Here is a 17,195-nt window from a genome sequence, read left to right on the forward strand (position 1 = left end):
AAGTTAAGCCCACTAAGTAAGTTACGCCCAGTAAGTAAGTTACGCCCAGTAAATACTTAAGGAATGTAAATACTTAAGTCACAAGGTAAGTAAGTTACGCCCAGTAAGTAAGTTACACCCAGTAAATACTTAACAAGTGTAAATACTTAAGTCACAAGGTAAGTAAGTTACGCCCAGTAAGTAAGTTATGCCCAGTAACAATTGTAAATACTGAAGTTAATATTTTACAATGACTGTAGCAAGGATCCAAAATGAACACAATGAAGCAATAAACCATAAGGAATCGAAAGTGGACACAATGCCTTCCAAGTCCTCACATCCATAAAGTAATGTCTGTTAATTATTTTGAATAGCATAGTCCCTCTCTCGGTTCCTGCTTTCCCTCAGCTCGACTCCCCCAACCAGGGAACTGTGTCCGGGCTCAAGCTCACCAAATGGCGAGGCCCATTTCCTAGGGGCCTCACACGGGAGCGATCCCCACAGTTCTCCCTCAATTCTGGTTATTAATCCCTTGTCAGATGGGCTGACCTCTTCTTGCCACCTCCCTGCTTCCACTCTGACTCCTGATCATTCTGATCTTTTTTAAATGTCAGTTTCCCTGATTATGGAAAAAAGGCAACACCCTTGCAGGGGTTCATATGATCTGGCCCCTGGCTAATTCACTGCCTTCTTCAAGACCTTGCTCAAATGTGTTTCTTCTTTTTTTATAAGATAGAGTCTCACTCTGTCACCCAGGGTGGAGTACAGTGGCTCGATCTCTGCTCACTGCAACCTCCACCTTCTGGGTTCTAGAGATCCTCGTGCCTCAGTCTCCCAAATAGCTGGGACTGCAGGCATGCACCACCATGCCCTGCTAATTTTCTTTCTTTCTTTTTTTCTCTGAGATGGAGTCTTGCTCTGTTGCCCAGTCTGCAGTGCAGTGGCATGATCTCAGCTCACTGTAACCTCTGCCTCCCAGATTCAAGTGATTATCTTGCCTCAGCCTCCCAAGTAACTGGGTTTACAGGCATGTGTCACCATGCCAGGCTAATTTTTTTGTATTTTTAGTAGAGACAGGGCTTTTTTTTTTTTTTTTTGAGACGGAGTTTGGCTCTTGTTACCCAGGCTGGAGTGCAATGGCGCGATCTCGGTTCACCATAACCTCCACCTCCTGGATTCAAGCAATTCTCCTGCCTCAGCCTCCCAAGTAGCTGGAACTTCAGGCACGCGCCACCATGCCCAGCTAATTTTTGTATTTTTAGTAGAGACGGTGTTTCACCTTGTTGACCAGGATGGTCTCGGTCTCTTGACCTCATGATCCACCCGCCTCGGCCTCCCAAAGTGTTGGGATTACAGGCGTGAGCCACCGCACCCGGCTTGGACAGGGTTTTACCATGTGGGCCAGGTCTTGAACTCCTGACCTCTGTTGATCCGCCCGCCTCCGCCTCCCAAAGTGCTAGGATTACAGGCATAAGCCACTGTGCCTGGCCTTCCTTTCTTTTCTCTTGATTTTATTTATTTATTTATTTTTGAGACAAAGTCTCACTTTGTCACCTAATATGCAGGGGCATTATCATGGCTCACTGCAGCCTTGACTTCCTGGGCTCAAACAATTCTCCCACCTCAGTGTCTCGAATAGCTAGGGCTACAGGTGCATGCCACCATGCCTGGCTAATTTTTTGAATTTTTAGTAGAGTCAAGATCTTCCTTTGTTGCTCAGGCTAGTCTCAAACTCATGGGATCAAGCAACCCTTCCACCTTGGCCTCCCAAAGTGCTGGGATTACAGGTGTGCACCACCGAGCCCAGCTGGCCTCCTCCTTTCTATTCCTCCAACACGTTTAGCTTTTCCCAGACCCAGAGGTTCTGCACATGCTCTCTGCCTGGGATATTCTTTCCCTAAATCTTTGCATGGCTGACTCCCTATTGTCATTCAGATCTCAGCCTGAATGACACCTCCTTAAAGATCCTTCCCTTGAATTCTCTCTCTCTTTTTTTTTTTTTTTTTTTTTTTTGAGGCAGGATCTCACTCTGTCCCCCAGACTGGAGTGCAATGGCTCAATCGTGGCTCACTGCAGAGCCTCGACTTCCTTGGCTCAAGCAATCCACCCACCTCAGCCACCCAAGTAGCTGGAACTACAGGTGTGCGCCATCATACCCAGCTAATTTTAGTATTTTTTTTTATAGAGATGGGATCTCACTATGTTGCCCATATTGATCTGGAACTCCTAGGCTCAAGTAATCCTCCTTTCTCAGCCTCCAAAAATTCTGGGATTACAGGCGTGAGCCACTGTCCTTGACTCCTTTCCCTGAATTCTCTGGAAAAGCAGCACCCAAGCCAGGTACGGTGGCTCACACCTGTAATCTCAGCACTTTGGGAGGCTGGGACGGGCAGATCACAAAGTCAGGAGATTGAAACCATCCTGGCCAACGTGTTGAAACCCCACCTCTACTGAAAATACAAAAATTAGCTGGGCATGGTGGTGCGTGCCTGTAATCCCAGCTACTTTGGAGGCAAAGACAGGAGAATCGTTTGAACCAGGGAGTTGGAGGTTGCGGTGAGCTGAAATCATGCCATTGCATTCCAACCTGGGAATAGAGGCAACAGAGTAAGACTCAGTCTCAAAAAAAAGAAAAAGCAGCATTCTCACCCAGTCATTGTCAAACTTCCTCTGTTTTACTTCTTTATACATCATAACGTTCTTGGAATTATCTTACTTATTTGTGATTTATCTTCTGTCCTCTTGATTTTATTATTAGTACCTTAAGAGCAGGGATTGGCACATAGCAGTTGCTTAATATGTATTAACTGACTGACAATGTGACTGAATGAATTACAGAATGACTCAATGAAAGAAAGAAAGGCAAGAGAGAAAGAAAGATTTCTCAAGGCCACTTTGCTGCTGGTGGTGCTTTCATGACCCTGGCTTCTGCGTCTGTTTCACTTTTTTACTTACCAGAGAGATTCCTTCTATCCTAAGCCTCAATTTCTCAACCTCAACCATTGTTTCCCCTATTCCAGCTGATGCAACTGAAAAGACTCTGCGAGGCCCCTCTCTGGATGATGGAGTTCTCTGGTCCCACTCAGTGAGAGCACAAAGAAAGTTTCCAGCTCTCTCATCCAGAACTCACCAGATCTCTGCTCACTGCTAGGGACATTGCCACTCTTGTAAAGGAATACAGAGTGTTTCCTTCTGAAATACCCTTTCCAAAGAAAGCCAATGACCAGTGCTGGTGATGAAGGGAATGAGAAGAGAGCCAGAGAAGGCGCTGGTTCTTATCCAGTGTGGTAGGCAGCTTCCAGGACAGCCCCCAGGAGCCCGCTGCCTGGTTTTCACGCCTTTGTGTGATCCTCTCCCCTTGAGTGTGGCTAAACCTAGTGACTTGCCTCTAGTGAATAGAAGATGGTAAATGAGTCTGGGCATGGTGTGAGTCACACCTGTAATCCCAGCACTTTGGGAGGCCAAGGCGGGTAGACCACCTGAGGTCAGGCGTTCAAGACCAGCCTGGACAAGGAAATCCCGTCTTTACTAAAAATACAAAATTTAGATGGGTGTGGTGGTGGGCGTCTGTAATCCCAGCTTCTTGGGAGACTGAGGCAGGAGAATTGCTTGAACCTGAGAGGTGGATGTTGCAGTGAGCCAAGATCATGCCATTGCACTCCAACCTGGGCGACAAGAGTGAAACTCCATCTAAAAAAAAAAAGACTCTGGGATGAATGCTATCAACCCAGACCCTGGGATGGTATGTGTTTGTTACTTAAGACATAAGGGGGTAGGGTGTGGTGGCTCACGCCTGTAATCCCGGCTCTTTGAGAGGCCAAGGCGGGTGAATCAACTGAGGTCAGGAGTTCAAGACCAGCCTGGCCAACATGACAAAATCCTGTCTCTATTAAAAATACAAAAATTAGCTGGAGGTGATGGTAGTCACTTGTAATCCCAGCTACTCAGGAGGCTGAGGCAGGAGAATTGCTTGAATCTGGGAGGTGGAGATTGCAGTGAGCCAAGATTACAGTGAGCCGAGATTGTGCTACGGCACTCCAGCCTGGGCAACAGAGTGAGACTCTGTCTCAAAAAAAAAAAAAAGACACTAAGTTTGGGAGTAGTTTATTATGCAGCAACAGATCATGAATGCACACAGACATATATTTCTAGGACATTTTCGGCCATGCGGGAGGTTTTTGCTTCAGTGGTAGCTGTGTTTACACATTTAGGGACTCACAGAAATTAGCACTTATCCCTCCTCAGGAATCTACATTTCCTCCCACCCTTTTTTCTGTTTATGATTTTAAACAAATGTAATGTCAAACTAGAGTGACAGTTAAATATTCTATTTTTCTACGTAATACGTTGCATCTTCTGACCACATTAAACAGTCTTCAAAGCATTCTTTTATTTATTTATTTTTTGAGACAGAGTCTCACTCTGTCACCCAGGCTGGAGTGCAGTGGCTCGATCTCAGCTCAAAGCAACCTCTGCCACCCAGGCTCAAGCGATTCTCCTGCTTCAGCCTACTGAGTAGCTGGGATTATAGGCATGTGACACCATGCCCAGCTAATTTTTGTATTTTTAGAAGAGACGGGGTTTTGCCATGTTGCCCAGGCTAGTCTTGAACTCCTGACCTCAAGTGATCCACAAGCCTCAGCCTCCCAAAGTGCTGGGATTAGAGGCGTGAGCCACTGTGCCTGGCCCAAAGCATTCTTTTTGTGTGTTTGTGTGTCACTGCAATCTCTGCTTCCCAGGTTCAAGCAATTCTCCTGCCCCAGTCTCCCGAGTAGCTGTAGCTGGGATTATAGGCTCACCAAACCATGCCCAGCTAATTTTTGTATTTTTAGTAGAGGCAGGGTTTCACCATGTTGGCCAGGCTGGTCTCAACTTCTGACCTTATTACCTAACTGCCTTGGCCTCCCAAAGTGCTGGAATTACAGGTGTGAGCCACCGTGCCCAGCCAAGCATTCTTTATTCAGCTTTTCAGTAGTCCATCACGTGAGCATATCAGCATTAATCGAATCACTCCCATCTATTTGTTTGAGGGTGGGGTAGAGTTTTACCTTCTTGGGTCATATCTGTTAGCATGTGCTGCTCCTGCAGTCCCGGCCTCCAAGGAGAGTCCAGGAAGGTTGGGTTGCCTGTGGCTAAGAGATCCTGATTATTGAATCAAGTCTATATAGTTTCATAGCTTTGTGACCTTGGACTTATTACATACCACCTCTAGGCCTCAGTTTCCCTTTCTCTCTTTTTCTTACAGCTCTAGCTCAAAGAAAATTTCTTTGGGGACGAGAAGCATACGTCACAGGGTTACTAGAGGCATCATTGAGTGAATGCAACTAAAACAGCACAGAGCGTGCTACACTTTAGGGTAGACAGGCACAGCGCAGCATGGTGTCCTCGTCACCCACCGAGTCCTCGTGCTCAGAGCATGTTGACTTCTGCCCCAGACTCCAGCCCACCTCCAATCAACAGCATCTCGGCTTCCCTCCCACCAGTTTGTTCTCCCTGAATCGGCTGGTGACCGTGAATGCTGCCATCCACAGCCCTGTGACTTCCCTTTGCTGTGTGAACCTGGCACAATGGTTACTTGTGTGTGTCCTCTTGGCTGGGCCACAGTGCCCACATATGTGATTAAACATTATTCTTAATGTTTCTGTGAATGTGTTTTGGAATGAGATCAACATTAAAATTGGTGGGCTTTGAATAAAGCATGTTGCCCTCCATAATGTAGGTGGGCCTCATCCAATCAATTGAAGGCCTGAATAGAACAAAAAAATTGACCTTCTCCAAGCCAGAGTAATTCTGCAGCTGGTGGCCTGTGGACCTGAAATGCAACAGCAGCACTTTCCTGAGGCTCCAGCCTGACAGTTCACCCTGAAGAATTTGGACTTGCCAACCTCCATAATTACATGAGTCCATTTCCTTTCTTTTTTGAGATGGAGTTTCACTCTTGTTGCCCAGGCTGAAGTGCAATGGTGCAGTCTTGGCTCACTGCAACATCTGCCTCCCGGGTTCAAGGGATTCTCCTGCCTCAGTCTCCCTAGTAGTTGGGATAACTGGTCGATGCCACAATGCCCTGCTAATTTTTGTATTTTTAGTAAAGATGGGGTTTCACCATGTTGGTCAGTCTGGTTTTGAACTCCTGACCTCATGTGATCCACCCGCCTCAGCCTCCCAGAGTGCTGGGACTATAGGCATGAGCTACCACGCCCAGCCTAGCCAATTTCTTAAAATAAACCTCTCTCAGCGGGATGTGGTGGCTCACGCCTGTAATCCCAACACTTTGGGAGGCCGAGGCAGGCGGATCACCTGAGGTCAGGAGTTTGAGACCAGCCTAACATGGTGGAATGCTATCTCTACTAAAAATACAAAAATTACCGGCATGGTAGCAGGCACCTCTAATCCCAGCTACTCGGGAAGCTGAGGCAGGAGAATCACTTGAATCCAGGAGATGGAGGTTGCAGTGAGCTGAGATTGCACCATTGCATTCCATTCTGGGCAGCAAGAGAGAAACTCCGTCTCAAAAACAAAAATAATTAATAAATCTCTGTCTCTCTCTCTCTCTCTCTACACACACACACACACACACACACACACACACACACACCCCTCTTGGTTCTATTTCTCTAAGAATACTAATACACTTGGGCAAGTCCATCTCATCTCTGAGCCTCGGTTTCCTCATCTGTAGTATGGGAGGGAGATTAATCCGGTGGTTCATGAGGGGTTGCCCATCTCTATTATTCTCTCTTCTTTCAAAGACTCTATGGATTACAACCAGAGCTTGAAGCAACTAGGCAAAGCAGAAAAGATTGCAAAACACTTTATTTGCCATCACGTATGTGCCAAGGCTTGTGCTCAGCATCCAGGAATGTGTTAAATACTAACATAGTGTTTCATTTACGTGTGTGTGAAACCTGGGTGAAGAGCCAGGGTTTCTCCCCTCAACCCCCCTTAGAGTGATTATCCTGGAGTCAGAGTACAAAACCCCTTCCCGAAGCAGACACCATCACTGAGCCCCCTCCTGGTCCTGGGCCCTGCTCTTCCTGCCATCAGTCCAGGCCAAAGAGCAATGAGGAAACTGCTTAGGAGGGGTCTGAGGGCAATGGGGGCCTGGGGGCCATACAGCGGTGGGTGCTACCAGGAAAGGTGTAGCCTCCCTGCTGTCAGGTGTAAGTCCATCACTGCTTGAAAATAACATTGCACAGGGTCCTTCCTTATTCTTTCCTCTTGCATTTTGTTTATGAGATGAATGGGTCTTCTGCTGTGGCTTTAGGGGCAGTGGGGAGGCAGGGAGCTATTTGGGAACAGCCTGGAGAGCTGACTCTGCAGAATCTTCCAGAAGCCTTGGTGTGGCTATGGGTACCCAGGCTGTAGAAATCCTAGATGGGCCTGTTCTAGGCCTCTCCCCAGCTCCAGCCCACAGGTTCAGGCTCTTTGTTTTTTGAATCAGAGTTTCGATCTTGCCCAGGCTGGAGTGCAGTGGCACTATCTCGGCTCAATGCAACCTCCACCTCCCAGGTTCAAGGGATTCTCCTGCTTCGGCCTCCCTAGTAGCTGGGATTACAGGCATTCACCAGCACGCCTGGCTAATTTTATATTTTTAGTAGAGACAGGGTCTCTCCATGTTGGTTAGGCTGGTCGTAAACTCCCGACCTCAGGTGATCCAACTGCATCAGCCTCCCAAAGTGCTGGGATTATAGGCATGAGCCATTGCCCCTGGCCAGGTTCAGCTTCTTGGCACTGAAAACACTACTAGGGGAAGGGAAAGCAAAAGTCCACTTCAGAGCTGCTGCTTGGCCTCTGCCCAATCTGGACCTGCCCCAGCTGGGTCAGGGTTGCTGGGACTGCAGGGCTCTGGCCCTGGAATCACAAAGCAGCAGGGAGAGCCCTTTCCTGCTCCCAGCACACAAACCTTCTCACATCAGCCCTCAGTTTCCAGGATTTCAGCGCCTAATCTGCCTGTGCCAGGATAGGAGGAGGAGGAGCAGAGGGTGGTGCTTCAGGCCCCAGGAAAGATTTTGTGACCTTGGATTTGTCATTTGGCTTCCCTGAGCCTGTTTCCTCATCTGAAAAAGTGGAGTGATAATTGCAGTTTTTCAGGTCAAGTGTAAAGTTGAAACAAGATATTAATGGTGACAGGGTCTGTCACAGTGGGAGGCATCAGTGATGGCTTCCTTTCCACCGTGAAATCCTGGACCAGCTGGTCAGTCATGCAGGGCAGCCCTCAGTAGCAAGGGAGGAGATGCCTGTGTGTTAAGGCTGCTTCCTGAGCCCAAAGAAGGGGCCAATCAAGCTCCAAGGACCAGGTTAGAAGTGGACTTGAGCAGAGGAGAGCAGAGGAAAGGCCAGGAGAGGGTGAGAGCTGGGATCGACACCCTGCCCTTGCCAAGAGGCTGCTGAGAGAGCAGGTTTGCGTTCTCTGCTCTGCAAACACGCAAGCCCCAGGGCAGAGGAAGAGTTGTTGGGAGAGGACCCCAGCTTCCCTTTGGCGGGGTGCTCCAGCTCGAGGGGCTGTGGAGGGGAAGTTTGGGCCGTGGGGCTGGGCTGGAGGGCACTGAGCTTAGAGGAAGACCTCAGCAGGCTGCAGCCAGTGTGTGAAGAAAACAGGAGAGGGCTGGGGGACAGCTGGACAGGAGGTTTGGGAACCACCGTGGTGCTAAGCAACAGTGAAGGCAGAGGGGACTGGAGGAGGCCGGGTGAATCATGAGAATGTGGACCTGGAGAGAGCGGCTGAGCTGGGGAGCAGGAGTCCAGGCTCTGGAACAGCTCCAGCTGCTCCGGGCAGCCATGGTGTCCCTGTGGGCTGGGACCTAGGAGCCCCTCAGCCTGGTCCCAGCAGCCCGGGAGCCCTGGAGCTGAGCAGGAGGAACAATCCATGGGGCACAGGCACTCGTGCACATGCAGAGTGTGGCTCCACCACGCCAGCTCGGCCTGCAGGGCCCGGATCTCCTTCCGCAGGGTGAGGTTGTCTTTCTCCAGAAACTCATGCTGCTGCAGAGAAGCAGATGGGCGGGGAGGGGAACTCAGCCAGTGTCAAGGGCCCTGTAAGAGCCTTGGCCCCTTCCAGGGTCCTCAGCTTCAGGAGAAAGATGCCACCAGCATCGGAATAGCCAAGTGCCTGGCCAGCCCTTCATAGCCATCCACCAAATATCCCCCATCCCACCCCGAGGGGGCTCAGATCTGCCTGCTCTCATCCCATCGCTGGTGCCCTGAGCTGGTGCCATTTCTCACCTGGGATCTCCATGGGCTGCCAACTCATGTGCCCCCCCCACAAACCACCCATTCTCTTGCCCACAGGAGTCATTTGGCGACCATGTCATTAATTGCAGGTTAAAGCCCTTTAGAGGCTCGCACCAAGTTCCCTCTTGTAGGAGTCCAGGCCTGCGCGGTGGCCGCAGCTCAGACTTCTGGTCTTCTCTCTCCCGCCTTCTTTCTTGCTCCCCTCCCTTCCTGACCGTCACATGAACTCTGCTTCCCTGCCACATTTCCTGTTTCCTCTGCCTGGACACCCTTCCACCGCCCTCCCGCCTGCAAATCCCAACAGGGCCTTCCCGTGGCAACCTGATGTCATACTGTCCTAGACTGCTTACTAACACTGCCAGACCTTTGGAGGGCCCAGAACTCACTCCTACGAGCACTGTGGGAAGATTCAGGGGCTTGTTTTACAGGCTGACAGCATGAGTGTGTTCGATTCTGCATCCCTGAATCAGCATTTATTAAGTTCTATTCTGCTGAACACCAGTTCTGCGAACCTCTGAGACACTATCAACATGCAGTTCTAAATAACCATTTATGATGGCAATAATAATACAAATGCAGAAGGAACGTGATGTCTACATCTCACAGGGCTGAACAAATTGAACAACTTCCTTCAGTCCCTCCACCCCCTTTTCTGGACACTTTGAAAGAAGTTCCAAGGGTGTTTTGCTTAGAAATGTGGTTTTGGCCCTGGACTCAAAGTTCTAACAGGCCTGAAAGCCACCAGCGGCCCCACTCCCAGACTCTGTCTCTGCAGGTGGAATGATGAACATTTCTAAAATGTATCATTACGTCACCCTTCACCTAAATTCTCCAAAGGCTTCAACTCACCTCCAGGAGCTGAGCCACTCACTCATTCATTTGTTCATTCGTTTACCACCTTCAGGAGAATCAAACATCACCACTCAAGGAGTGACAATTGCAATTTCGTTCCTTCCCTCTTCCCTTTTTTCCCAACAGGATTTCACACCATCTGACATCCTGACCACTGCAGGGATCCTCTGTCTGTTGGTCTGGCTTCCCCAGGAGAATAGGAGCCCTGTGGGTGGGGCTGGGGCGGGTTTTTGTCTATGTGTCCACAGCTCTATCTCCAGTGCTTAGAACAGTGCCTGGCACACGGGAGACACTCAACAGGTGTTTCCGGAAGGAGGGAATAAATGAACGCATGGGTCTCCTAGGCACCATTCTGAGCGCCAGTCCTTACTCTCGCCAAGTCTACAGGGTGCTGCTCCCCACGCCTGTGCCAGAACTGTGTCATTTGTCCCCAGAGTGTTTTCTTACCTTCATCCTCTGGGGAAACACTCATTCATCTTTAAAGATCAGCTCATACTTCATCTTCTTTTTTTTTTTCTGAGACGGAATCTCTGTCACCCAGGCTGAAGTGCAGTGACGCAAGCTCAGCTCACTGCAACCCCCGCCTTCCAGATTCAAGCAATTCTCATGCCCCAGCTACTGGCATGGCTAATTAGCTACCACACGTTATAATCCCAGCTACTGGGATTGGCTAATTAATTAGCTATCATGTGTGGCTATTTTTTGTATTTTTAGTAGAGATGGGATTTTACCATGTTGGCCAGGCTGGTCTTCAACTCCTGGCCTCAAGTGATCCACCCACCTCAGCCTTCCAAAGTGCTGGGATTACAGGTATCAGCCACCAAGCCTGGCTCATCTCCTCTTCAGACCACCCCTTATGCCGCTACCTATGTGCTATAGACTCTACTGCATTTCCTCCAAAATTGATATGTTGAAGCCATAACCCCCAGTGTGCTTACAATTAGAGATAAGGCTCTTAGAAAGTAATTTAGATAAAATAAGGTCCTAGGATAGAGGATAGGGTTCTAATCTGATAGGGTTGGTGGCTTTGTAAGAAGAGGAAGGGAGGCTGGGAGCGGTGGCTGAAGCCTGTAATCCCAGCACTTTGGGAGGCTGAGGTACGTAGATCAATTGAGTCCAGGAGTTCAAGACCAGCCTGGGCTACATGGAGGAACTCTGTCTTCACAAAAAATACAAAAATTAGCCAAGTGTGGTGGTGCGTGCTTATAGTCCCAGCTACTCGGGAGACTGATGTGGGAGGATTGCTTGAGCCTGGGAAGCTGAGGTTGCAGCGAGTCAAGATCATGGACCGCACTCCCGCCTGGACAACAGAGCAAGACCCTCTCAAAAACAAAAACAAAAACACACACACAAAAAGAGGAAGGGGTCAGGCATGGTGGCTTGTGCCTGTAATCCCAGCACTTTGGGAGGTGGAGATGGAAGGATTGCTTGAGCCCAGGAGTTCAAGTCCAACCTGGGCAACATAGCTAGACCCCCATCTGTATTAAAAAATAAAAATAAAAGAAATAAAATAAAATAAATAAGAAGTAAATAAACAATAAATGCATAAAAAAATTAAAAAGGAGAGGGCCGGGTATGGCGGCTCATGCCTGTAATCCCAGCACTTTGGAAGGCCAAGGTGGGCAGATCACTTCAGGCCAGGAGTTCAAGACCAGCCTGGCCAACATGGTGAAACCCCGTCTCTACTAAAAATACAACAATTAGCCAGGCCTAGTGGTACATGCCTGTAATCCCAGCTACTCAGGAAGCTGAGGCAGGAGAATTGCTTGAATCCCGGAGGCAGAGGTTGCAGTGAGCTAAGATAGGGCCATTGCACTTCAGTCTGGGTGACAGCGTGAGACTCTGTCTCAATTAAAAAAAAAAAAGAAGGGAGCAGTGGCTCACACTGTAATCGCAGCAGTTTGGGAAGCCAAGGTGGGTGGTCGGGAGTTTGAAACCAGCCTGACCGACATGGAGAAACCCTGTCTCTACTAAAAATACAATAATTAGCTGGGCATGGTGGCATATGCCTGTAATCCCAGCTACTTGGGAGGCTGAAGCAGGAGAATGGCTTAAACCTAGGAGGTGGAGGTTGTGGTGAGCCGAGATGGTGCCATTGTACTCCAGCCTGGGCAACAAGAGCAAAACTCTGTCAAAAACAAAACAACAGCAACAACAAAAAACACCAAAAAGGAGAGGAAGGGAAAGAGATCACTCTGTCCTCTCCCGTACACAGAGAGACCATGAGCAAGCAGAGAGAAGGCAGCCGCTTACGAGTCAGGAAGAGCACCCTCAACTGATCTGAATTGGCTGGTGCCTTGATCTTGGCCTTCCCAGCCTCCAGAACTGGGAGAAATAAATGTCTGTTTTTTAAGTCACCGTCTATGGTATTTTCAGATGAGCATGAAGCTCGGTAAAGGAAGTAACTTGCAACTGGGACTGGAAGCCCCACCCATCCTGACCCTGAACCAGAGTTCCCACAGTATGATCTTGGTCACCTCCTGAACTCTGACCCCACGGTGATTAATCACAGATCACCGTGCAGGTCCCTGGACCCCACTTGGCCTTATGAGGTGGGACCTGGCAGAGGAGGATTAATCCACTTTTTTTTTTCTATAGACAGGGTCTCAATCTGTTGCCCAGGTTGGATGCAGTGGTGCAATCATGGCTCACTGCAGCCTTGAACTCCTGGGCTCAAGCAATCCTCCTGCCTCAGTTTCCTGAGTAGCCAGGACTACAGGTGTGCACCACCACACCCAGCTATTTTTTACTTTTTGTAGAGACAGAGTCTCGCTATCTTGCCCAGACTGGTCTTGAACTCCTGGGCTCAAGCAATCCTCCAGCCTCAGTCTCCCAAAGTGCTAGGATTACAGGTGTGAGCAGTGCCTCAGCTGGCCATTGTGTTGGTGTCTCCCAGTTTGCCTCCACTTCCTGTCTTCCTTCCCCTGGACTGTGGGCACCTTAGGGCAAGGCTGGGCTGAGGATAACCCTTTGTGTCCCTGGAGCCTGGTGTGTACCTAGCACATGGTTTGTACTCAACACCCAGACATTTCCAAATCTCAGCCACAGGATCCTTTCCTCATCCCAAACTCAGGTGACCTAGAAAAATACAGGAGTTTGGGGGTGATCTGCTCACAGGTGGGGTGGAGAAGAGGTGGCTGGGCCAGTAAGTGGAGACAGAGACAAGGAAAGGGGTTGGCCGCACCTGGTGCAGGGCATCTGCCTTGTCTGTGTGCTTCTGCCGGCTTCGCTGGGCCGCTGCCCGGTTCTTCTGCTTCTTCTTCAGCTGCCTCTGATGCTCCTCAAAGTCCTGAGGGGCACGAGGCAGAGGACTTAGCGGGCCCGGACTGGCCTGGTGCCCTCCATCCTGACCCGCTGTTTATAAAGCTAAGGGTTTCCTTTTGAGTCAAGTTCCTGAGGGTCTTTGTTCTCCCAGAAGCTCACTTGGCACCCACAACCCCCATAGCAGGCACTGCACACCCTGTTGCCAAGCCAGCCTCACCCCTGTGTCTTGCTCACAGCTCACATTGGGGGCAGGAGGGAAAGCAGGGAGGATGGGAAGCCTGAGATTCAAACTGACAGAGCTGACTTCAAACCCCACATTCTCTCTCTCTCTTTTCTTTTCTTTTTTGTTGTTTGAGACGAGTCTCGCTTTGTTGCTCAGGCTGGAGTGCAGTGGTGTGATCTTGGCTTACTGAAACCTCTGCCTCCCAGGTTCAAGTGATTCTCCTGCCTCAGCCTCCCAAGTAGCTGGGACTACAGACGCCTGCCACCATGCCTGGTTAATTTTTGTTATTTTTAGTAGAGATGGGGTTTCACCATCTTGGCCAGTCTGGTCTCGAACTCCTGACCTCAGGTGATTCACCAGTCTCGGCCTCCCAAAGTGCTGGGATTACAAGTGTGAGCCACCGTGCCCGGCCAAGCCCACATTCTTGAGCCCAGTCGCCCTATCCCTGCAATGGAAGCACCACAGCAGAGGGGGAAAGCCCATGTGGCAGGCAGCCCAGAGACAGCGTGGCATGAAGCTCAGCTGCCATTCTTCTCATTGTCATGATCTCCACACCAAGGTGTAGACTTTCCTGTGAGCTCCGTGAAGGGAGATCTGGTTCCCTGTGCCCATGCCCAGCTCAAGCCCAAAGCAGATATTCGTATACTCAACAAGCATGTGTAAGCACCTACTATGTTCCAGGCACTAAGCTAGGGGGACATGATAGCAAAGAAAATATACACAAATCCCTGCCCTCAAAGTGCTCACATTCTAGTGAGGTGGTAGCCAAGAATGAATGAATGAAATGTTCATTCTGGCGGAAGAGGGGACTCAAAGGTTGACAGTTGTGACCACCCTGTACCCTGGGGTCAATGAAACTTAGATGAAATATTTTATCCAAATGTCTAAAGCTCTGCAAAGTCAGAGCAAGAGGAACTGTTGGAGCGCTCACAGCCCAGCCCCTTCCCCCAGGTCTCTCTGGGGTGTGTGTTCTGAGGGCAAGGACCTCAGCCAAGGCCATGGCCGCCCTGGCCGCAGATTCTGAATGCTCCTAGGCTCCTCCCACAGCTGCACCCTGGCCATATGCTCCCTGGGCCGTGTCCACGGCAGGCTCACTGTAGACACTGGGGCACCAAGAGACAAGAGGCTGAGACAGGACCCACGGTGAGTTTTCACAGGGGCTCCTGTGAGACAGGCAGAGCTTCCAAAGGAAACCATGGCACAGGGAATTTATTTTATTTTATTGGACAGAGTCTCTCTCTGTCACCCAGGCTGGAGTACAGTGGCATGATCTCAGCTCACTGCAACCTCCACCTCCCAGGTTCAAGCGTTTCTCTTGCCTCAGCCTCCTGAGTAGCTGGGACTACAGGCATGTGCCACCACGCCCAGCTAATTTTTGTATTTTTAGTAGAGACGGGGTTTCACAATGTTGGCCAGGATGGTCTCGATCTCCTGACCTCGTGATCCACCTGCCTCAGCCTTCCAAAGTTCTGGGATTACAGGTGTGAGCCACTGTGCCAAGCCTATTTTATTTTATTTAGACAGAATCTCTCTCTGTTGCCCAGGCTGGAGTGCAGTGGCACAATCTCAGCTCACTGTAACCTTTGCCTCCTGGGTACAAGCAATCCTCTTGCCAGCCTCTCGAGTATCTGAAACTACAGACGTGCGCTGCCACGCCCGATTAATTTTCGTATTTTTAGTAGAGATGGGGTTTCACCATGTTGGCCAGGATGGTCTCGAACTCCTGGCCTTATGTGATCCACCCATCTTGGCCTCCCAAGGGACTAGGATTACAGGCGTGAGCCACCACGCCCAGCAGGCCTGGGTTATTTGGAGAAGGAAGGAAAGGGTCCTGTGAGGGTAGTAGCGGGGGAACAGGTACGTTAGGAGAGGGCAAGTACATAGAGGCCAAGTCCTAAACCAGAGGCTGGACCTGCAACGTGAGAGCTGGAAATGCCTCATTTCCAGTCCCCTGGGGAGGAAAGTGAGACCCAGAGAAGGGCATGTGGAGCCCTCTGTCACACAGCTCAGAGTATAGAGCTGGGACTAGGCCCTCCCACCTGTAGCCCTCACTGCCTGGCACTGGGGATCCTTGGGTTGCTCCCCCATCTCCAATCCCCTGTACTCACTGTCCGGGTCAGCAGCTCGTTGCCCCCGCAGAGGTGCATGGCTTAAGTGGGGGAGCAGAGGCGTCCCTCAGCAGCTGTGACTTCCCAGTGCCCTCTGGAGGCCTGAGGAAGCGACAGCTCTTTAAATCCCCAGTGACCATTCCGCCCGCCCCCAGAGAACCAAGTTTCAGTTTCTCCTAAAGCCACCAGCTGCCCAGAATCCCTGGCTTAGGGCTGTTCACGTGGCTAGAATTTCCTAATATGAACTGGCCTTCCGGTTGGGCCCCTTCTCTGGAAAGAGGACGGTGGAGCGTGGAGAGGATGGAAAACCAAAGGCCAGGTGTGGGGAGGGTGTTCCAGGGAAGAAAGGACAGGCAGCCAGGGACTGAGCTGAGAGGAGAAGCCAGTGGGGACTGAGGGCTCCTGTGAGGTAAGAGAGAGCCTCTGGGCTCTGGAATTTGGGGAACTCCAGATCACAGCCCACATTGGAGCTGTCCAGCTTTCAGAAAGTGACTCTCCTTCTCTGAGCTTTAATTTTCTCATCTGTAAGGGTATGGGCCGGAGGATGGTACAACTACATACTCCCAGGCTCACAGCAGGAACTAAGCTAGATAATACAACCACCCCCAAACCTTCTGAGACCACAATTGAAGCATATCTGCAAAAACAAGCAATGCCTTCGATAGAACAGATGGATACATGACTGTTTTCATACAACAGACCGAGCGGCAGTGGAAAGATTGATGTCCAGTGGTTAGGAGCCTGGCTTCCAAGCTACGTGACTTGGGTTCATAATTTCATCCGCGTTTCCATTTCCAAATCTGTAAAGTGGGGATAAAAACAGTTCTGTTAGGCTGGGTGCGTGGTTCATGCCTGTAATCCAAGTTCTCTGGAAGGCCAAGGCAGGAGGAGCACTTGAGCTTAGGAGTTTGAGACCAGCCTGGGCAACACAGCAAGACCTTATCTCTAATAAAAATACAAAAAATTAGTGGGGCATGGTGGCACACACCTGTATTCCCAGTTACTCAGGAGGCTGAGATGGGAGGATCACTCGAGCATAGGAGTTCAAGTCTACAGTGAGCTATGATCTTGCCACTGCACTCCAGCCTGGGCAACAGAGCAAGACCTTGTTTCAAAAAAATAAATAATCAAAATTTTTAAAGTAAAAATAAAGCAAAGCCTAAAGCCCCAGGCGTATCTGCATGGTTGTCGTATCTCTAAGAGAGACCACACTTGAATGGGGCCTCTGGGGGCCAGAGGGGCCAGTAGCTCTTGGGATATTGTAAAGAGGAGCCAGTAACGTCAAGGACAGCATGCATGCCGTATGCAGTGTCCTGCAGTCAAGTGACTACGGCATTTTGGGGCTGCACCTAAGACCTGAGGGCTCATGCTAATGATGTGGGATCACAAGAATGGCAAACATACAGAGGGTGATCTTCTGATAGGTGATGGTGGCTGAACATTGTTTTAAAGAGTTCATGCACGCCTCTGAGCTTAGTAAAAAAAAGTACTGCAATTGATTAGCAATATCTGCCAAACCGTGACCGATTAGTGATGTC

The 17,195-nt window shown here is 49.9% G+C and overlaps 1 protein-coding gene across 2 annotated transcripts; it reads right to left on the reverse strand.

Annotated features, from left to right (window-relative positions):
* Positions 1-6,773: 6,773 nt before the first annotated feature.
* On the reverse strand, positions 6,774-15,753 carry BATF2 (basic leucine zipper ATF-like transcription factor 2). Of its 2 annotated transcripts, XM_002755518.6 has the most exons (3): positions 15,658-15,753; positions 13,247-13,351; positions 6,774-8,961 (listed from the first exon to the last, which is right to left on the reverse strand). In XM_002755518.6, the coding sequence occupies exons 1-3, from the start codon at positions 15,694-15,696 to the stop codon at positions 8,278-8,280; spliced, it is 828 nt and encodes a 275-aa protein (XP_002755564.4). In that variant the 5' UTR covers positions 15,697-15,753; the 3' UTR covers positions 6,774-8,277. The 2 variants fall into 2 exon arrangements, with proteins under 2 accessions (XP_002755564.4, XP_035119132.3); XM_035263241.3 differs by lacking the exons at positions 13,247-13,351; positions 15,658-15,753 and adding an exon at positions 10,510-10,627.
* Positions 15,754-17,195: the final 1,442 nt, after the last annotated feature.

This window comes from Callithrix jacchus, chromosome 10 (genome assembly GCF_049354715.1).
Source record: "Callithrix jacchus isolate 240 chromosome 10, calJac240_pri, whole genome shotgun sequence".
NCBI classification, from domain to species: domain Eukaryota; kingdom Metazoa; phylum Chordata; class Mammalia; order Primates; family Cebidae; genus Callithrix; species Callithrix jacchus.

Bases quoted from the DNA above. Each gene is read 5' to 3' on its own strand.
- BATF2 (XM_002755518.6), bottom strand. From the start codon at position 15,696: ATGCACCTCTGCGGGGGCAACGAGCTGCTGACCCGGACA. The intron at 13,352-15,657 runs GTGAGTACAGGG...CGTGCCCCTCAG, and splicing joins ACGAGCTGCTGACCCGGACA to GACTTTGAGGAGCATCAGAG. The intron at 8,962-13,246 runs GTGCGGCCAACC...GCTTCTCTGCAG, and splicing joins AGGCAGATGCCCTGCACCAG to CAGCATGAGTTTCTGGAGAA.